At 38.3% G+C, this 22,713-nt stretch overlaps 1 protein-coding gene across 8 annotated transcripts in view; it reads left to right on the top strand.

The window, feature by feature from the left end:
• The window catches only part of NEK10 (NIMA related kinase 10), a 309,939-nt gene that overhangs the window by 183,267 nt on the left and 103,959 nt on the right, over positions 1 to 22,713 (top strand). For 7 of the 8 annotated variants that reach the window (XM_059937555.1, XM_059937551.1, XM_059937552.1 and 4 more), the window contains one exon: positions 12,668 to 12,881. In XM_059937555.1, coding sequence (XP_059793538.1) covers positions 12,668 to 12,881 — 214 coding nt within the window. Of the gene's footprint in view, positions 1 to 626; positions 1,195 to 12,667; positions 12,882 to 22,713 lie in introns of those variants that run through there. The other variant, XM_059937557.1, reaches the window with a different exon arrangement.

The following is a 22,713-nucleotide window of genomic DNA, read 5'->3' as shown; positions in this document are numbered from 1 at the left end:
TATCCCATTTTACAGATTATAGTCCCAGGCTATCTGGGATTTAGAAGCTAAACCTTGCCCAAGATCAGAGTTAATAAAGGGCGAGCCAGGATTTAACCCCCAACAATCAGACCCAGGGCCTGCAGGCCTAATTATGATGCTAAACTGCATCTCCCAGGTGGTTCCTTTTCTGATGATGGCAAACATAGGAAGGGGAGTAGCTTTGGGAGAGGAGTGGATGACTAAATGCCAGCACAGAGGCCATTCTGGATTCCATTTACCATAATATATAACTGTATAATTTGTAAAACTAGCTTACATTGCTTTTTTATTAAAAAAAAAATAGCTCAGTTGATCATTCAACTGACAGTACCTTGAATTTAGAACTTAGAATTCAGACTAAGACTTTAGAATATCTGCACTAATGAAAGGGGTTTTTGTAGTCATAATCAACACTTGGTCAACTGAGCATTTTTATCCGCTTTGATCCCTTTTGCTAATTAAGTGAAGGTGAGGAACCAGATTTAATTAAAAGTGAAGTTGAACACTTAACTTCTTTTGTGATTATGAGTGAAAGTAAGAAACTTGAATACAGTATTCAAGGTCATGAAATTCTCAATAATTTTATCTTTGAATTTGTGTTTTAGAAGTGAAGTCTGATGGGAAAAGAAGCATGTGTGTTGGGGGCTTGGACCCTAGTGCACGTGTGGTCCCTCCAGCTCCCTGGCTTAAGTTCTCAGCCACCTGCTTCCAGCCCTCTGGGCCTCTGCCTGGCCTCCAGCTCCACCTCCCTGTCCCTGTCCCATTGCTGCTTCCCTCTACCTGGTATGGTGATTGGGTGTGTCAGCAAGGGAGGACTGTGTTCCACCTTTACACTTCTCCCCCAATAGGATATGGAGGCAGGCAAGGAGATGGTCAGGGTGGAGCAGGTGCCCTGCTGCATCTGGGGTGGGGCAAAGTGGAGGCCATCCCTGACCAGGCTGGTGGCACCCTGGCTTGTTTGGAGGGTGATTCAGTGGGGGCCTCTTGCTGACCTCTAATCCAGGTACCAATTGCATCCTGCTGTCATGGAGGTTGCAATATCTTGGGGGGTTTCTTGTCTACCATCAACTGGGATGCTGGACTGTGGGAAGGGGAGATTGACTTCCTCACTCCCTGCTGGCGCCTCACAATTTATATTATGTGGGACACTCCCCAAATTATGTAGTTGGCCCTTTCTCCTCAATCTCTTGCCTTATTTTGTATATAATAAATGCATAGACTGAACTTTGTTAAATAAGAATTCAGCAGATATGTCTGTCATAACCATAGTGCAAGCCCCCTTTGTTAGAACTTGAAAACAAATAGCATAAAGATAAAGCATGAAATGATAATGACTTAAAATTTGATTAAGACTTGTGTATTATACTCATGGTTATTAAAGTCAAGAAAGGAGAGAGAGATCAAAGTGGCAGATTAGGAGGATGCTGGGCTCACCTCCCCTCATCCAAACAACAGCTCTTGTTGAAATCAACCTGGGGACAAGCAGAACAGCTCTTCTGCAACCAAGGCTGTAAAGAAAGATCCACATGGAGTCTGGTAGGAAGGGAGAAGCGATGTGGTCAGGATCTACACCCTTAGCAGGGACACAGGAGAGGAGGGGACATCACAGGCTCAGGGATCCTCCCTGGGGAGTGAGGGATTCCAGCCCCACATTGGACACCCCAGCCCTGGGATACAACACCGGGAAGACAAGCCCCTTAGCTGGTTTGAAACCCAGTGGGGCTTACCGAAGGGCTGTAAGAAACTGGGCCTCTGCTCTTGAAGAGCACACAGACTTGCTTGCTCCCAGTCAAAGTGTGGAGGCAGCACACTGAAAACTGCCAGGGGCTCTGGCCAGCTAGCCAGGACTGCTGCATCACCACCCACCCATCCCTCACCTGGCTCCTGCTCTAGCCCCTCGTGCTCCAGCACTGCTCTCCACTAAGGCAGAGGATGCCACTAACTACGAGAGTGTGCACACTTGGAGGGAACAGAGCTGGCTTGGATCCCAGCCCTGCCTCTGACCAGGGCATAGGCAGCCATTGCCAGCATGTGTGTCCCTGGGCACTCTTGGGAGGGAGCAAGCTCAGCTCAGTAGTGTGATACCAACCCCTCCAGCCACAACCCAGCCTCTAGCCAAGCAAGCACATCAGGAATAAAGTGAAATCAGAAAAAAAGTACAGCCTCAAGCCCTCAGGCCCTGAATCTATACCCCAAACCAAGGCTGAGACTGCCATCACACCTGGAAGAAACCCAACTTCCTCAGGGCTCCTGCTGCAGCCCCTGTGTCTCTGACCCCACCCTTGACAGGGTGGTGATGGCCACTGAGCCGAGGAGAAGCTCCAGGTGGCACCTGGCTCTGGCTCTAGCCCCTCCAACTCTGCCCCTACCTCCCACCTAGGTGGTAGCTGCCAGCACACACTGGGAGAAGACGTGGCCTATGCTAATGTCAGACCCAGCTCTCCCACCAAGGCAACTGGGCACACAAAGACTTCATAGGGGCACTCCCACACAAGGACAGAGTAGGTAACTGTTTCCCCTAATTTTATAGTGACAGAGAAAGTCAAACAAAATGAGAAGACAGAGAAGACTATGTTTCAAAAGAAATAAGAAAAAAAACCTGAAAGGAAAATCTTAATGAACTAGAGGTAAATAATTTACCTGATAAAGAGTTCAAAGCAATAGTAATGAAAATGCTAACTGAACTTGGGGGAAAAAAGAGTACATGAACACAGTGAGAATGTTAACAAAGAACTAGAAAATATTTGTTTAAAAAACAGACAGAACTGAAGAATATAATAACTGAAATGAAAAATACAGTAGAGGGAATTAACAGCAGATTAAGTGATACAAACAGAAGAGCATACTAGTGACCTGGGAGATGGAATAATGGAAATCACCCAATCAAAACAGCAAAAAGAAAAATAGATATTAAGAAATGAGACTTGTTTAAGGGACCTCTAGGACAACATGTATACTAACGCTCACATAATATGGGTCCCAGAAGGAGAAGAGAGAGAGAAAGGGGTAGAAAATATATTTGATGAAATTACGGCTGAAAACTTCCTGATGCTGAAGAAGGAAACATATTCAGGTACAGGAAGCACAGAGAGTCCCAAACAAGATGAACACAAAGAGACCCCCAACAAGACCTATCATAATTAAAATGGCAAAAGTTAAAGATAAAGAGAGGATTCTAAAGGCAGCAAGAGGAGAGACCTTCAAGATGGCAGAGGAGTAAGATGTGGAGATCACCTTCCTCCCCACAAATACATCAGAAATACATCTACATGAGGAACAACTCCTAGAGAACACCTACTGAACGCTGGCAGAAGACCTCAGACTTCCCCAAAGGCAAGAAACTCCCCACGAACCTGGGTAGGGCAAACGAAAAAGAAAAACAGAGACAAAAGAATAGGGATGGGACCTGCACTTCTGGGAGGGAGCTGTGAAGGAGGAAAAGTTTCCACACACTAGGAAGCCCCTTTACTGGCGGAGACTGGGGGTGGCAGGGGGGAAGCTTCGGAGCCATGGAGGAGAGCACAGCAACAGGGGTGCAGAGGACAAAGCGGAGAGATTCCTGCAGAGAGGATCGGTGCCGACCAGCACTCACCAGCCTGAGACGCTTGTCTGCTCACCTGCCAGGGTGGGTGGGGGCTGGGAGCTTAGGCTCCAGCTTTGGAGGTCAGATCCCAGGGAGAGGACTGGGGTTGGCTGCATGAACACAGCCTGAAGGGGACTAGTGTGCCACAGCTTGCTGGGAGGGAGTCCAGGAAAATGTCTGGACCTGCCTGAGAGGCAAGAGACCATTGTTTTGGGGGTGCACGAGGAGAGGGGATTAAGAACACCACCTAAACAAGCTCCAGAGATGGGTGTGAGCTGCGGCTACCAGTGCAGACATCAGAGATGGGCATGAAATGCTAAGGCTGCTGCTGCAGCCACCAAGAAGCCTGTGTGCAAGCACAGGTCACTACCCACACCTCCCCTCCCAGGAAACTGCAGCCCGCCACTGCCAGGGTCCAGTGATCCAGGGACAACTTCCCCGGGAGAATACACGGTGCGCCTCAAGCTGTTGCAACATCATGCTGGCCTCTGCTGCCACAGGCTCGCCCTCCATTTCATACCCATCCCTACCCCCTGGCCTGAGTGAGCCAGAGCCCCCTAATCAGCTGCTACTTTAACCCTGTCCTGTGTGGGAGAGAACAGACACCCTCAGGCGACCTATACGCAGAGGCAGGGCCAAATCCAAAGCCGAACCCCGAGAGCTGTGCGAACAAAGAGGAGAAGGGGAAATTTCTCCCGGCAGCCTCAGGAGCAGTGGATTAAATCTCCACAACCAACTTGATATACTCTGCATCACTGGAATACCTGAATAGACAAGAAATAATCCCAAATTTGAGGCAGTGGACTTTAAGAGCAACTGTAGACTTGGGGTTTGCTTCTGTATCTAATTTGTTTCTGGTTTTATGTTTATCTTAATTTAGTATTTAGAATTTATTATCATGGGTAGATTTGTTAATTGATTTGGTGGCTCTCTTCCTTTTTGTTTTCTTTTTTTTATATGTAGTTTTTTTTCCTTTTTCTCGTTTTGTGAGTGTGTATGTGTGTGCTTCTTTGTGTGATTTTGTCTGTATAGCTTTGCTTTTACATTTGTCCTAGGGTTCTGTCAGTCCGTTTTTTTTTTTTTCTTTTTAATTTTTTGTATAGTTTTTAGCACTTGTTATCATTGGTGGATTTGTTTTTTGGTTTGGTTGCTCTCTTCTTTCTTTCTTTCTTTCTTTTTTTCTTGTTTTATTACTTTTCATTTTTTAAATTATTAATAAATTTTTATTTTAATAACTGTATTTTATTTATTTTTCTTTCTTTCTTTCTATTTTTCTCCCTTTTCTTCTGAGCCGTGGGGCTGACAGGATCTTGTTGCTCCAGCCGGGTGTCAGGCCTGTGCCTCTGAGGTGGGAGAGCCAAGTTCAGGACATTGGTCCACCACAGGCCTCCCAGCTCCACATAATATCAAACAGCGAAAGCTCTCCCAAAGATCTCCATGTAAGTGCTAAGACCCATCTCCACTCAAGAACCCGCAAGCTACAGTGCGGGACACCCTATGCCAAACAACTAGCAAGAAGGGAACACAACCCCACCCATTAGCAGAGAGGCTGCCTAAAATCATAATAAGGTCACAGACACCCCAAAACACACCACTGGACGTGGTCCTGCCCACCAGAAAGACAAGATTCAGCCTCATCCACCAGAATACAGGCACCAGGCCCCTTCACCAGGAAGCCTACACAACCCACTAAACGAAACTTAGCCACTGGTGGCAGACAGCAAAAACAACAGGAACTACGAATGTACAGCCTGCGAAAAGGAGACCCCAAACACAGTAAGAAAAACAAAATGAGAAGACAGAGAAACACACAACAGATGAAGGAGCAAGGTAAAAACCCACCAGACCAAACAAATGAAGAGGAAATAGGCAGTCTACCTGAAAAAGAATTCAGAGTAATGATGGTAAAGATGATCTAAAATCTTGGAAGTAGAATGGAGAAAATACAGGAAACATTTAACAAGGACCTAGAAGAACTAAAGAGCAAACAAACAATGATGAAGAACATAATAAATGAAATTAATATTTTTCTAGAAGGAGTCAATAGCAGAATAACTGAGGCAAAAGAATGGATAAGTGACCTAGAAGATAAAATAGTGGAAATAACTACCGCAAAGCAGAATAAAGAAAAAAGAATGAAAAGAATTGAGCAAACTATCAAAAATTAAATACAGGGCTTCCCTGGTGGCGCAGTGGTTGGGAATCTGCCTGCCAGTGCAGGGGACACGGGCTCGAGCCCTGGTCTGGGAAGATCCCACATGCCACGGAGCGACTAAGCCCGTGAGCCACAACCACTGAGCCTGGGCGTCTGGAGCCTGTGCTCCGCAACAAGAGAGGCTGCGACAGTGAGAGGCCCGCACACCGCGATGAAGAGTGGCCCCTGCTTGCCGCAACTAGAGAAAGCCCTCGCACAGAAACGAAGACCCAACACAGCCAAAAAATAAATATAAATAAATAAATAAATTTATTTAAAAAAATTAAATACAAAGAAAAAACATTAAAAGCAGCAAGGGAAAAACAACAAATAACATGCAAGGGAATCCACATAAGGTTAACAGCTGATCTTTGAGCAGAAACTCTGCAACCCAGAAGGGACTGGCAGGACATATTTGAAGTGATGAAAGGGAAAAACCTACAACCAAGATTACTCTACCCAGCAAGGATCTCATGCAAATTTGATGGAGAAATTAACACCTTTACAGACAAGCAAAAGCTGAGAGAATTCAGTACCACCAAACTGGCTTTACAACTTTAGCTTTACAAATGTTAAAGGTACTTCTCTAGGCGGGAAACACAAGAGAAGGAAGAGGCCTACAATAACAAACACAAAATAATTAACAAAATGGTAATAGGAACATACATATAGAAAACTACATAAGTGTAAATGGATTAAATGCTCCAACCAAAAGACATAGACTGGCTGAATGCATACAAAAAGAAGACCCGTATATATGCTGTCTACAAGAGACCCACTTCAGACCTAGGGACACATACAGACTGAAAGTGAGGGGATGGAAAAAGATATTCCATGCAAATGGAAATCAAAAGAAAACTGGAGTAGCAATTCTCATATCAGACAAAATAGGTTTTAAAATAAAGTTTATTACCAGAGACAAAGAAGGATACTACATAACGATCAAGGGATCAATCCAAGAAGAAGATATAACAATTATAAATATATATGCACCCAACATAGGAGCACCTCAATACATAAGGCAAATGCTAACAGCCATAAAAGGGGAAATCGACAGAAACACAATCATAGTAGGGGACTTTAACACCCCATTTTCACCAGTGGACAGATCATCCAAAATAAAAATAAATAAGAAAACACAAGCTTTAAATGATACATTAAACAAGAAGGACTTAATTGATGTTTATAGGACATTACATACAAAAATAACACAAAACACTTTCTTCTCAAGTGCTCAGGGAACATTCTCCAGGATAGATCATATCTTGGGTCACAAATCAAGCCTTTGTAAATTAAGAAAATTGAAATTGTGTCAAGTATCTATTCCAACCACAACGCTATGAGACTAGATATCAATTGCAGGAAAAAATCTATAAAATACAAACACATGGAGGCTAAACAATTCACTACTAAATAACCAATAAATCACTGAAGAAATCAAAGAGGAAATTGAGAGATACCTAGAAACAAATGACAGTGAAAACACGATGACCCAAAACCTATGGGATGCAGCAAAAGCAATTCTAAGAGGGAAGTTTATAGCAATACGATCCTACCTCAAGAAACAAGAAACCTCTCAAATAAACAACCTAACCTTACTCCTAAAGCAATAAGGAGAACAAAAAACCACCAAAGTTAGCAGAAGGAAAGAAATCATAAATATCAGATCAGAAATAAATAAAAAATAAATGAAGGAAACAATAGCAAAGATCAATAAAACTAAAAGCTGGTTCTTTGAGAAGATAAACAAAATTGATAAACCATTATCCAGACTCATCAAGAAGAAAATGGAGAAGACTCAAATCAATAGAATTAGAAATGAAAAAGGAGAAGTAACAAATGACACTGCAGAAATACAAAGGGTCATGAGAGATTACTACAAGCAACTATATGTCAATGAAATGGACAACCTGGAAGAAATGGACAAACTCTTAGGAAAGCACAGCCTCTGAGACTGAACCAGGAAGAAATTGAAAATATAAACAGACCAATTACATACCCTGAACTTGAGACTGTGATTAAAAATCTTCCAACAAACAAAAGCCAGATGGCTTCACAGGCAATTTCTATCAAACATTTAGAGAAGACCTAACACCTATCCTTCTCAAACTCTTCCATAATATAGAAGAGGGAGGAGCACTCCCAAACTCATTCTATGAGGCCGCCATCATCCTGATACCTAAATCAGACAAAGATGTCACGAAGAAAGAAAACTACAGGCCAGTATCACTGATGAACATAGATGCAGAAATCCTCAACAAAATACTAGCAAACAGAATCCAACAGCACATTAAAAGGAGCATACACCATGATCAAGTGGGATTTATCCCAGGAACGCAAGAATTCTCCAATATATGCAAATCAATCAATGTGATAAACCATATTAACAAATTGAAGGATTAAAAACCATATTATCATCTCAATAGATGCAGAAAAGCTCTTGACAAAATTCAACACCCATTTATGATAAAAACCCTCCAGAGAGCAGGCATAGAGGGAACTTACCTCAAAATAATAAAGGCCATATATGACAAACCCACAGACAATATCGTTCTCAATGGTGAATAACTGAAACCATATCCTCTAAGATCAGGAAAAAGACAAGGCTGTCCACTCTCACCACTATTATTCAACATAGTTTCGGACGTTTTAGCCACAGCAATCAGAGAAGAAAAAGAAATAAAAGGAATCCAAATCGAAAAGAAGTAAAGCTGTCACTGTTTGCAGATGACGTGATACTATACATAGAGAATCCTAAAGATGCTACCAGAAAACAACTAGAGCTAATCAATGAATTTGGTAAAGTAGCAGGATACAAAATTAATGCACAGAAATCTTTTGCATTCCTATTCACTAATGATGAAAAATCTGAAAGAGAAGTTAAGGAAACACTCCCATTTACCACTGCAAAAAAAAAATATAAAATACCTAGGTATAAACCTACCTCCGGAGACAAAAGTCCTGTATGCGGAAAACTATAAGACACTGATGGAAGAAATTATAGATGATACAAATAGATGGAGAGATATACCATGTTCTTGGATTGGAAGAATCAATATTATGAAAATGACTATACTACCCAAAGCAATCTACGGATTCAGTGCAATCCCTATCAAACTACCAATGACATTTTTCACAGAACTAGAACAAAAGATTTCACAATTTGTATGGAAAAACAAAAGACCCTGAATAGCCAAAGCAATCTTGAGAAAGAAAAATGGAGCTGGAGGAATCAGTCTCCCAGACTTCAGACTATACTACAAACCTACAGTAATCAAGACATTATGATACTGACACAAAAACAGAAATATAGATCAATGGAACAGGATAGAAAGCCCAGAGATAAACCCACGCACATATGGTCACCTTATCTTTGATAAAGGAGGCAAGAGTATACAATGGAGAAAAGACAGGCTCTTCAATAAGTGCTGCTGGGAAAACTGGACAGCTCCATGTAAAAGAATGAAATTAGAACACTTCCTAACACCATACACAAAAATAAACTCAAAATGGATTAAAAACCTTAATGTCAGGCCAGACACTTTAAAACTCTTAGAGGAAAGCATAGGCAGAACACTCTATGACATAAATCACAGCAAGATCCTCTTTGACCCACCTCCTAGAGAAATGGAAATAAAAACAAAAATAAACTAATGGGACCTAATGAAACTTAAAAGCTTTTGCACAGCAAAGGCAACAATAAACAAGACGAAAAGACAACCCTCAGAATGGGAGAAAATATTTGCAAATGAAGCAACTGACAGGGATTAATCTCCAAAATATACAAGCAGCTCATGCAGCTCAATATCAAAAAACAAAAAACCCAATCCAAAAATAGGCAGAAGACCTAAATAGACATTTCTCTGAAGAAGATATACAGATTGCCAACAAACACATGAAAGAATGCTCAACATCACTAATCATTAGAGAAATGCAAATCGAAACTACAATGATGTTTCACCTCACACCAGTCTGAATGGCCATCATCAAAAAATCTACAAATAATAAATGCTGGAGAGGGTGTGGAGAAAAGGGAACCCTCTTGCACTGTTGGTGAGAATGTAAATTGATACAGCCACTATGGAGAACAGTATGGAGGTTCCTTAAAAAACTAAAAATAGAACTACCATACAACCCAGCAATCCCTCTCCTGGGCATATACCCTGAGAAAACCATAATTCATAAAGAGTCATGTACCACAATGTTCATTGCAGCTCTATTTACAATAGCCAGGACATGGAAGCAACTTAAGTGTGTCCATCGACAGATGAATGGATAAAGAAGATGTGGCACATATATACAATGGAATATTATTCAGCCATAAAAAGACACGAAATTGAGTTATTTTTAGTGAGGTGGATGGACCTAGAGTATGTCATGCAGAGTGGAGTAAGTTAGAGAGAGAAAAAAAATACCATATACTAACACATATATATGGAATATTAAAAAAAATGGTTTTGAAGATCCTAGGGGCAGGACACGAATAAAGATGCAGATGTAAAGAATGGACTTGAGGACATGGGGAGGGGGAAGTGTAAGCTGGGATGAAATGAGAGAGTGACATGGACATAGATACACTACCAAATGTAAAATAGATAGCTACTGGGAAGCAGCCATATAGCACAGGGATTTCAGCTCAGTGCTTTGTGAACACCTAGAGGGGTGGGTTATGGAGTGTGGGGGGAAGGAGACGCAAGAGGGAGGAGATATGGGCATATATGTATATGTATATGTATAGCTGATTCACTTTGTTATAAAGCAGAAACTAACACACCGTTGTAAAGCAATTATACTCCAATAAAGATGTTTTTAAAAAGAATAAAAATAAAAAAATAAAATAAAATAAAGGCAGCAAGAGAAAAACAGTCAGTTACAGGGAACTTCCATAAGGCTTTCAGCTGATTTTTCTGCAGAAACATTGCGGGCCAGAAGGGAGTGGTATGATACATTTAACGTACTGAAAGGAAAAAAACAAAACAAAAGCAAAAACCCTACCCCTACCACCTAGGATACCAGCAGGGTTATCATTAGATTGTCTCTAAAATCAGGTACAAGACAAGGATGCCCACTCTCACCATTTCTATTTAACATAGTACTGGAATTCCTAAGCACAGCAATCAGACAAGAAAAAGAAATAAAAGGCATCCAAATTGGAAGGGAAAAAGTAAAATTGTCACTATTTGCAGATGGCATGATACTATATATATAAAACCCTAAGTTCTCCACCAAAAAACTATTAGAACTACTAAGTGATTCAGTAAATCAGGATACAACATTATTATATGGAAATCTGTTATTTTTTAAACAACATATAATAATGAATTCTCAGAAAGGGAATGCAAGAAAATAATGCCGTTTATGGTTGCTTCAAAAAGAATAAAATATATAGGAATTATCTCAGCCATAAAAAAGAACGAAATTTCGCCATTTGCAACTACATGGATGGACTTAAAGGGTATCATGCTAATTGAGCTAAGTCAGACAGAGAAAGACAAATACTGTATGTTATCACATATATTAATCTAAAAAGTAAAACAAATGAATGAATATAACAAAATAGGACAGACTCACAGATACAGTGAACAAACCAGTGGGTAGAGGGGTTGGGGGAGAGGCAAGATAGGGGAAGGGGATTAAGAGGTACACTACTAAGTATGAAATAGATACAAGGATATATTGTACAGCACAGGGACTATAGCCAATATTTTATAATAAATTTAAATGGAATACAGTCTATAAAAATATTCAATCACTATGTTGTATACCTGAAACTAACATTGTAAATCATCTACAATTTAAAATAAAAGAAAAATAAAATAAATAAATAAATGCAAAGAAAACTCAAGGACGAATAATTAGAAAAATAACAAGTTAGAGTGTTATTTTCACTTCTGTTATTAATAGTAATTGTGAGTAATAATTCTTAAATCTTGCCTGGAGACATTAGTATAGTTGAAAGTTGTATTAACTTTGGGTTGCTAAGTCAAATACAAGATGTGAAAATTAGATCTTTTAGTCAAAGTCCAAATAAGTTAAATTTTATTGAGAAGTACACATAACTTCATTGAAATTAGAGCTTTTGAATAAAAAAGATAGACAAATATTTTAGTGAGTGCCAGAATGTTTTAAATTATGCTAACCAGTGATCTTGATAATTGGTTCCACAAGCATCTAGAATAGCCTTCTCTTAGTGTTTAGCTGTGACAGAAACAATGTTCCCTTTAGCAGGCTGATTGATATTTTCTACCGCCAAAATTCGAGAAAATTTTAGCATGTGATGTGTCAAATTATCTACTGTTAAAAATTATGAAACACACCTTAAACCTCTAAGTAACTGGGTCGAATTTTATTTTTATGACATCATGCTTTGTAAGACTCTCACTAATCAAAGTTGTTGACATTGCCCCTATACAGCTGGAAAAGGCCAAAAAGTTGTTATTCCATCCCCAAGAATCCTGCCTTCCTTTTGGTGCATCAGGTGTGATCATCAGGGCCTATATTATTGAGATCATTCTTTGTTTAACTGGCCAATGAGTTGGAGTGGTTTTAGAAAATAACCAGTTACACAAGGAGACGCAGACCCCACCTGCCCATCCTGAGACTGGGAGCAGCTTCCTGTGCAGCCTGTAACCCTTGCCCACCAGCCTAGCTGCAAAGAGAACAGTGCTGCTCCCTCTCCTCCCCAAACTTTCCAAATGCCTTTTGAGAGGTCTTCGATGCAAAGCTATGCTTGATGTCCACCTTGCCCAGGTTCTCTTAGGTGCAAACATCATGGGGGATACATAGCAGAATTTAAACTTGGCCCTTCACACCCCATGGCCTGGTCCCGATTTTGACCAGAGGGCTGTAATTAGGTTATCTTCCCTTAGATGCCTCACTCCTGATGCAGAAACCCGCCCAGATATTGTAGAAGTCAGCTCCATGATATCAGATGTCATGATGAAGTATGTAGATAACTTATCCACATCCCAGCTGGCCTTGGAGAAGAAGCTGGAACGGGAACGGAGACGCACACAGAGGTATTTTATGGAAGCCAACCGGAACACAGTCATGTGTCAGCACGAGCCGGCTCTGCTCTCTCAAGTAAGTGGAAATCTTTCAATCTCTTCAGGATGCATTCTGATGGACTGTCTGAGGCTGTTCTTGCTTGTGTTGAGGAAAATTCATCTTAAGTTAGAAAAATATTAATTGCTACTGTAATATTTCACTATTATAGAGTTACATATTTGCATCCATTTTGATATCTTATAGTTAAAATTAAGTCAATATAATTGATGTTCCGAAGAACTAACCCATAATTTGTTGTATATTACAAAACCAGAGGTATCAAAAAGATATTTTAGAAATTCATTAAGTTTGTAATATGATCTTTGTATAAGTAGCAGTGACTGCTTATATTCAATTTATTCAACAATCTTGGAAATATAGATGAAAATATTATATGTCAGTTTAAAAAAGGAAATAATATTTGCCTTAAAATTTTTTTCTTATTAGTCTGTGTAATTGATTTCATTACTGTTTTTGGTGGTAATAATTTTTCCATGGTACAAATCAGAATATGTGCTTTTATTTTTCTTGACATTAACCTTTAAATTATTTTGATATTTAAGTTTATTTCTGAGTATACTTGAAAAAGGGATGCCAAAGCCACAGATTTCCGCAAGTGCATATGGTGGTGCCTGTGACGCCCTTGTTCTATTTTCTCTCTGCCTTTGTTGTATCATGACCCATGACTTATCCTTCACTCACGCTCTGGGTTCCCTGAAAGCAGGGATTTAGTAAGGGGCCCTTCACCCCATAAATGTTCTTTTTTAACCCTCCTGGGGATGGGCCCAGCACAATAGGGTCACAAAGCCCATCCTTGATCAGGATACCTGGTCATTAAATTCCTTTCCAGGATCTGCCTTAGCTGGGAAAATTATATAAGAATTAGTCTCCAAGAAGAGCCAGTTTTGATTTCTTGAATAACAGCATTTCCAGCAAACTTTTTTTTTTTTTTTTTAGAAGGAAAGCAATACTATTTGGTGGGTTTATCTTGCCATACTTGGAATCTGGAAGTTAAAGATTCAATCAATATAATTTTGGTGGGTTTTAAAAAATTTTATTTCATTTTTTATGTTTTTAGTACAGTCATACCTTTTATTTCACTTTTCTTTTTTTTTTTAATTATTTATTTATTTATGGCTGTGTTGGGTCTTAGTTTCTGTGTGAGGGCTTTCTCCACTTGCGGCAAGTGGGGGCCACTCTTCATCGTGGTGCACGGGCTTCTCACTATCGTGGCCTTTCTTGTTGCGGAGCACGGGCTCCAGACACGCAGGCTCAGTAATTGTGGCTCACGGGCCTAGTTGCTTCACGGCATGTGGGATCTTCCCAGACCAGGGCTCGAACCCGTGTCCCCTGCATTGGCAGGCAGATTCTCAACCACTGAGCCACCAGGGAAGCCCCCTCACTTTTGTTTTTTTTTTTTTTAATTGAGGTATAGTTGATTTACAATACTATATTACTTTCAGGTATATAACATAGTGGTTCATAATTTTTCCATTTATACTCCATTTAAAGTTTTTATAAAATATTAGCTATATTCCCAGTTCTGTACATAGCATCCTTATATCTTATTTATTTTATACCTAATAGTTTGTATCTCCTAATTCCCTACCCTTATCTTGCCCCTCCTCCTTCCATCTCCCCACTGGAAACCACTAGTTTGTTCTCTATATATGTGAGTCTATTTGTTTTATTATATTCATTTGTTTGTTTTATTTTTTTGAGATTCCACATACAAGTAATATAATACAGTATTTGTTTTTCTCTGTCTGACTTATTTCACTAAACATAATACCCTCCAGGTCCATCCATTTGGTTGCAAACAGCAAAATTTCATTCTTTTTTATGGCTGAGTGGTGTTCTACTGCATATATATGTACCACATCTTCTTTATAGTATTCTGCTTATGTTTTCTTCTAGGAGTTTTATTGCTTCCAGTCTTACATTTAGGTCTTTAATCCATTTTGAGGTTATTTTTCTATATGCTGTGAGAAAATGTTTTAATTTCATTCCTTTAAATGTAGCTGTCCAGTATTCCTAGCACCACTTATTGAAGAGACTGTCTTTTCCCCATTGTATATTTTTGCCTTCTTTGTCATAGATTAATAGACCAGAAGTGCATGGGTTTATTCCAGGCTCTCTATTCTGACCTGTTGATTTATGTATCCATTTTTGTGCCAATACCATACTGTATTGATGACTGTAGCTTTGTAATATAGTCTGAAGGGAGTATGATACCTCCAGCTCTGAGGTTTTTCTCAAGATTGCTTTGGCTATTTAAGAACTTTTGTGTTTCCATACACACTTTAGAATTTTTTTTCTACTTCTATGAAAAATGCCACTGGTATTTTGATAGGGGTTGCATTGAATCTGTACATTGCCTTAGGTAGTATGATCATTTTTACAATGTTAATTCTTCCAATCCATGGACACAGTATCTCTTGTCATCTTTTTTGTCCTCTTCAGTTTTTTTCATCAGTGTCTTAGAGTTTTCCAATGCTTTAATGTCTTAAACTTGTCCAGTTTTCCAACTCCAATTAAGGAGTTTTGACCTCCTTTATTAGATTTATTCCTAGGTATTTTTTTTTTGATGGATGGTAAATGGAATTGTTTTCCTAATTTCTCTTTCTGCTAGTTTGTTCTTAATGTGTAGAAATGTAACAGATTTCTGTATATTAATTTTGTATCCTGAAACTTTACAGAATTCATTGATGAGTTATAGTAGTTTTTTGGTGCTGCCTTTAAGATTTTCTATGTTTAGTACCATGTCATCTACAAATAGAGACAGTTTTACTTCTTTCTTTTCAATTTGGATTCCATTTGCTTCTTTTTCTTGTCTGATTTCTATGGCTAGGACTTCCAATATTATGTTGAAAAAAAGGGGCAAGAATGGGCATCCTTGTCTTTTTCCTGATCTTAAAGGAAATGCTTTTAGCTCTTCACTGTTTAGTAGGCTGTTAGCTGTGGGTTTATCATATATGGCCTTTATTATGATGAGGTATGTTCCCTCTATACCCAGTTTGTGGAGAGTTTATAAGTGTAAGTGGATGTTGAATTTTGTCAAAACCTTTTTCTGCATCTATTAAGATGATCATATGATTTTTATTCTTCAATTTCTTTTTTTTTTTTAATAAATTTATTTATTTATTTATTTATTTTTGGCTGTGTTGGGCCTTCGTTTCTGTGCGAGGGCTTTCTCCAGTTGCGGCGAGCGGGGGCCACTCTTCATCGCGGTGCGCAGGCCTCTCACTATCGCGGCCTCTCTCGTTGTGGAGCACAGGCTCCAGACGCGCAGGCTCAGTAGTTGTGGCTCACAGGCCCAGTTGCTCTGCAGCACGTGGGATCCTCCCAGACCAGGGCTCGAACCCGTGTCCCCTGCATTGGCAGGCAGATTCTCAACCACTGCACCACCAGGGAAGCCCCTCTTTTTTTTTTAAGTAGAGTTGATTTACAGTGTTGTGATAGTTTCTGGTGTACAGCAGGGTGATTCAGTTTTTCTATATATATGTTATTCTTTATCAGACTCTATTCCATTATAGGTTATTACAAGATATTGAATATACTTCCCTGTTCCATAGAGTAGGTCCTGGTTGTTTTTCTACTTTATATATAATAGTGTGTATTTGTTAATCCCAAACTCCTAATTTATCCCTCCTCTTTTCCCCTTTGGTAACCATAAGTTTGTTTTCTGTGTCTGTGAGTCTGTTTCTGTTTTGTAAATAAGTTCGTTTGTGTCACTTTTTTTAGATTCCACATATAAGTGATATCGTGATATTTGTCTTTCTCTGACTTCACTTAGTATGATAATCTCTAGGTTCATTCACGTTGCTGCAAATTACATTATTTTACTCTTTTTTATGTCTGGGTAATATTTCATTGTATACATATGTACCATATCTTTTTTATCCATTCATCTGTTGATGGATATTTAGGTTGCTTCCATGTTTTGGCTATTGTAAATAGTGCTGCTATGAACATTGGGGTGCATGTATCTTTTCAAATTAGAGTTTTCTTTGGATATATGCCCAGGAGTGGGATTGCTGGATCTTATGGCAACTCTATTTTTAGTGTTTTGAGGAACATCCATACTGTTCTCTGTAGTAGCTGCACAAATTTACATTCCTACCAACAGTGTAGGACAATTCTCTTTTCTCCACACCCTCTCCAGCACTTATTATTTATAGATTTTTTGATGATGATCATTCAGACTGGTGTGAAGTGATATCTCATTGTAGTTTTGATTTGCATTTCTCTAATAATTAGCAATATTGAGCATCTTTTCATGTGCCTTTTGGCCATCTCTATGCCTTTTTTAGAGAAATGTCAATTTAGATCTTCTGTCCATTTTTTGATTGGGTTGTTTGTTTTTTGGATATTGAGTTGTATGAGCTGTTTGTGTATTTTGGAGATTATTCCCTTGTCGGTCGCATCATTTGCAAATATTTTCCCAGTCTGTAGGTTGTCTTTTTGTTTTGTTTCCTTTGATTAGGTCCCATTTCTTTATTTTTGCTTTTATTTCTTTTGATTTAGGAGACAGATCCAAAAAAATATTGCTACAATTAATGTCAAAGAGTATTCTGCCTATGTTATCTTCTGGGAGTTTTATGGTGTCATGTCTTATAGTTAACCCTTTAAGCCATTTTGAGTTTATTTTTGTGTATGGTTTGAGGATGTGTTCTAAGTTCATTTATTTACATGCAGCTATTCAGCTTTCCCACCACCACTTCCTGAAGAGACTGTCTTTTCTCCATTGTATTTTCTTGGCTCCTTTGTCAAAGATTAATTGACCATAGGTGTGTGGGTTTATTTCTGAGCTCTCTCTTCTATTGCATTGATCTATATGTCTCTTTTTGTGCCAATACCATGCAGTTTTGATTGCTGTAGCTTTGTAGTATTGTCTGAAGTCTGTGAGGGTTATGCCTCTAGCTCTCTTCTTTTTTCCTCAGGATTACTTTGGCAATTCTGGATCTTTCTGTGGTTCCATTAAATTTTAGGATTATTTGTTCTAGTTCATTGAAAAATGTCATGGGTAATTTGATAGGGCTTGTATTAAATCTGTAGATTGCTTTGGGTAGTATGGCCATTTTAATAATATTAATTCTTTCATTCCAGGATCATGGGATATCTTTCTATTTCTTCTAATCATCTTCAATTTCCTTTAAAAATATTTTATAGTTTTCGGGATATAAGTCTTTCACCTCCTTGGTCAGGTTTATGCCTAAGTACTATTTCGTTTGTTTGGTGCAATTTTATTTTATTTTATTTATTTATTTTTTAACATCTTTATTGGAGTATAATTGCTTTACAATGGTGTGTTAGTTTCTGCTTTATAACAAAGTGAATCAGTTATATATATATACATATGTTCCCATATTTCTTCCTTCTTACATCTCCCTCCCTCCCACCCTCCCTATCCCACCCCTCTAGGTGGTCACAAAGCACCGAGCTGATCTCCCTGTGCTATGTGGCTGCTTCCCACTAGCTATCTATTTTACGTTTGGTAGTGTATATATGTCCATGCCACTCTCTCACTTTGTCACAACTTACCCCTCCCCCTCCCCATATCCTCAAGTCCATTCACTAGTAGGTCTGTGTCTTTATTCCCGTCTTATCACTAGGTTCTCCATGACCTTTTTTTTTCCTTAGATTCCATATATATGTGTTAGAATACGGTATTTGTTTTTCTCTTTCTGACTTACTTCACTCTGTATGACACACTCTAACCCCATCCACCTCACTACAAATAACTCCATTTCGTTTCTTTTTATGACTGAGTAATATTCCATTGTATATATGTGCCACATCTTTTTTATCCATTCATCCAATGATGGACACTTAAGTTGCTTCCATGTCCTGGCTATTGTAAATAGAGCTGCAATGAACATTTTGGTACATGACTCTTTTTGAATTATGGTTTTCTCAGGGTTTATGCCCAGTAGTGGGATTGCTGGGTCATAAGGTAGTTCTATTTTTAGTTTTCTAAGGAACCTCCATACTGTTCTCCATAGTGGCTGTATCAATTTACATTCCCACCAACAGTGCAAGAGGGTTCCCTTTTCTCCACACCCTCTCCAGCATTTATTGTTTGCAGATTTTCTGATGATGGCCAATCTGACCGGTGTGAGGTGATACCTCAATGTAGTTTTGATTTGCATTTCTCTAATGATTAGTGATATTGAACATTCTTTCATGTGTTTGTTGGCAACCTGTATCTCTTCTTTGGAGAAATGTCTATTTAGGTCTTCTGCCCATTTTTGGATTGGGTTGTTTGGTTTTTTTTGATATTGAGCTGCATGAGCTGCTTGTAAATCTTGGAGATTAATCCTTTGTCAGTTTCTTCATTTGCAAATATTTTCTCCCATTCTGAGGGTTGTCTTTTGTTCTTGTTTATGGTTTCCTTTGCTGTGCAAAAGCTTTTAAGTTTCATTAGGTCCCATTAGTTTATTTTTGTTTTTATTTCCATTTCTCTAGGAGCTGGGTCTAAAAGGATCTTGCTGTGATTTATATCATAGAGTGTTCTGCCTATGTTTTCCTCTAAGAGTTTGATAGTGTCTGGCCTTACATTTAGGTCTTTAATCCATTTTGAGTTTATTTTTGTGTATGGTGTTAGGGAGTGTTCTAATTTCATACTTTTACATGTACTTGTCCAGTTTTCCCAGCACCACTTACTGAAGAGGCTGTCTTTTCTCCACTGTATATGCTTGCCTCCTTTATCAAATATAAGGTGACCATATGTGCGTGGGTTTATCTCTGGGCTTTCTATCCTGTTCCATTGATCTATATTTCTGTTTTGCAGAGAAAGCTTTTGACAAAATTCAACACCCATTTATGATAAAAGCCCTGCAGAAAGTAGGCATAGAGGGAAATTTCCTCCACATAATAAAGGCCATATATGACAAACCCACAGCCAACATCATCCCCAATGGTGAAAAACTGAAACCATTTCCACTAAGATCAGGAACAAGACAAGGTTGCCCACTCTCACCACTATTATTCAACATAGTTTTGGAAGTTTTAGCCACAGCAAACAGAGAAGAAAAAGAAATAAAAGGAATCCAAATTGGAAAAGAAGAAGTAAAGCTGTCACTGTTTGCAGATGCCATGATACTATACATAGAGAATCCTAAAGATGCTACCAGAAAACTACTAGAGCTAATCCATGAATTTGGGAAAGTAGCAGGATACAAAATTAATGCACAGAAATCTCTTGCATTTCTATACACTAATGATGAAAAATCTGAAAGTGAAATTAAGAAAACACTCCCGTTTACCATTGCAACAAAAAGAATAAAATATCTAGGAATAAACCTACCTAAGGAGACAAAAGACCTGTATGCAGAAAATTATAAGACACTGATGAAAGAAATGAAAGATGATACAAATAGATGGAGAGATATACCATGTTCTTGGATTGGAAGAATCAACATTGTGAAAATGACTCTACTACCCAAAGCAATCTACAGATTCAATGCAATCCCTATCAAACTACCACTGGCATTTTTCACAGAACTAGAACAAAAAATTTCACAATTTGTAATGAAACACAAAAGACCCCGAATAGCCAAAGCAATCTTGAGAACGAAAAATGGAGCTGGAAGAATCAGGCTCCCTGACTTCAGACTATACTACAAAGCTACAGTAATCAAGACAGTATAGTACTGGCACAAAAACAGAAATATAGATCAATGGTGCAATTTTAAAAGGGATTTGTTGTTTAACTTTCTTCTTCTGATATTTCATTGTTAGTGAAAAGAAATGCAACCAATTTCTGTATGTTAATCTTGTATCCTGCTACCTTGCTGAATTCATTGATCAGTTCTAGTAATTTTTGTGTGGAATCTTTAGGGTTTTCTATATGTGTATATGCATCATATCATCTGCATATAATGACAATTTCACTTCTTCCCTTCCAATTTGGATACCTTTAATTTCCTTGTCTTGTATGACTGCTGTGGCTCAGAAATTTTATACTATGTTGAATAGAAGTCATGAGAGTGGGTATCCTTGTCTTGTTCCTTGAATTTAGTGGGAAGGCTTTCAACTTTTCACCACTGAGTATTATGCTGGTTGTATTTTTGTCATAAATAGGTTTTATTATTCTGAATTATACTCTATACCCACTTTGGTTAGAGTATTTTTCATGAAAGGATGTTGAATTTTATCAGATGCTTTTACAGCATCTATTGAAATGATCATGTGGTTTTTGTCTTTTCTTTTGTTGATAATGGTGTATCACTTTGATTGATTTACATATGTGGAACCATCCTTGTGACCCTGGGATGAATCCAGCTTGATCATCGTATGTGAAAAAGGAGTTTTATGTGTTGTTGGATTTGGTTTACTAATATTTTGTTGAGGACTTTTGCATCTATATCCATCAAAGATATTGGCCTATAATTTTATTTTTTGGTAGTGTCTTTGTCTGGGTTTAGTATCAGGGTTATGGTGGCTTCATAGAATGACTGCATGAGTGTTCCCTTCTTTTCAGTCTTTTGGAAGATTCTGAGAAGGATTGGTATATATTCTTCTTTGTATGTTTATAGAATTCCCCAGTGGAGCCATGTGGTCCTGGACTTTTGTTTGCAGGGAGGTTTTGTTTTGTTTTTTTTAATTATTATTACAGATTCTATTTCACTTCTAGTGATTGGTCTGTTCAATTATCTATTTCCTTTTGATTCAGTTTTGGCAGGCTCTATGTGTCTAGAACGTGTCCATTTCTTCTAGGTTGTCCAATTTGTTAACATATAATTGTTCATAGTATTCTCTTTTATTTTTTATGTTTTTGGGTATTTCTGTGGTATTGGTTGTTATTTCTTTTCCTTCATTTTCTTATTTTCTTTCTTTGGGTCCTCTATCTTTCCTTCTTGGTGAGTTCCTCACTTTGTTAATGTGGTGTTTCACAGTGATTGATTTGTGTATTTGAACCATTCTTGCATCCCTGAGATAAATCCCACTTGATGAAGATGTATGATCCTTTTAATGTATTGTTAAATACGGTTTGCTAATATTTTCTTGAGAATTTTGCATTTATGTTCATCAGTGATATTGGTCAGTAGTCTTTTTTATTATATCTTTGTCTGGCTTTGGTATAGTGTGATATTGGCCTTTTAGAATGTGTTCAGAAGTGTTCCTTTCTCTGAAACTTTTTGGAATAGTTTGTGAAGGATAGGTGCTAACTCTTTTCTAAATGTTTGGTAGAATTTACCTGTGAAGCACCTGGTCCTGGACTTTAGTTTGTTGGATTTTTTTATTACTATTTTAATTTAATTACTGGTAATTTGTCTGTTCATGTTTTCTATTTTTTGCTGGTTCAGTCTTGGGAGATTCTACATTTCTTGGAATTTGTCCATTACTTCTTGGTTGTCCATTTTATTGGCATACAATCATTTATAGAACTCTCTCATGATTCTTTGTATTTCTGTGGTGTTTGTAACCTTTCATTTTTCATTTCTGATTTTATTGATATGAAACCTCTGTCTTTTTCTAATTTTTTTCATAGTGAATCTGGCTAAAGGTTTATCAATTTTGTTTATCTTTTCAAGACAATTGCTCTTAGATTCACGGATCTTTTTTATTGTTTTGTCTTGGGTTTTTTTTAATCTCTATTTCATTTATTTCTCCTCTGATCTTTATGTTTTCTTTCCTTCTGCTAACTTTTGGTTTTCTTCATTCTTCTTTTTCAAATTCCGTTAGGTGTAAGGTTAAGTTGGGTTTTTTGTTGTTTTTTTGGGGGGGGTTGTTTGTTAGGTTTTGGTTTGGGGTGGGTTTTTTTTTTAATTTTTTCTTGTTTCCTAAGGTAGGCTTGTATTGCTATAAACTTCAATCTTTGAACTGCTTTTGCTGCATCCCATAGATTTTGGACTGTTGTGAT

This window comes from Balaenoptera ricei, chromosome 11 (assembly GCF_028023285.1).
Source record: "Balaenoptera ricei isolate mBalRic1 chromosome 11, mBalRic1.hap2, whole genome shotgun sequence".
NCBI classification, from domain to species: Eukaryota; Metazoa; Chordata; class Mammalia; order Artiodactyla; family Balaenopteridae; genus Balaenoptera; species Balaenoptera ricei.
This window is presented reverse-complemented; position numbering and strand designations above follow the sequence as displayed.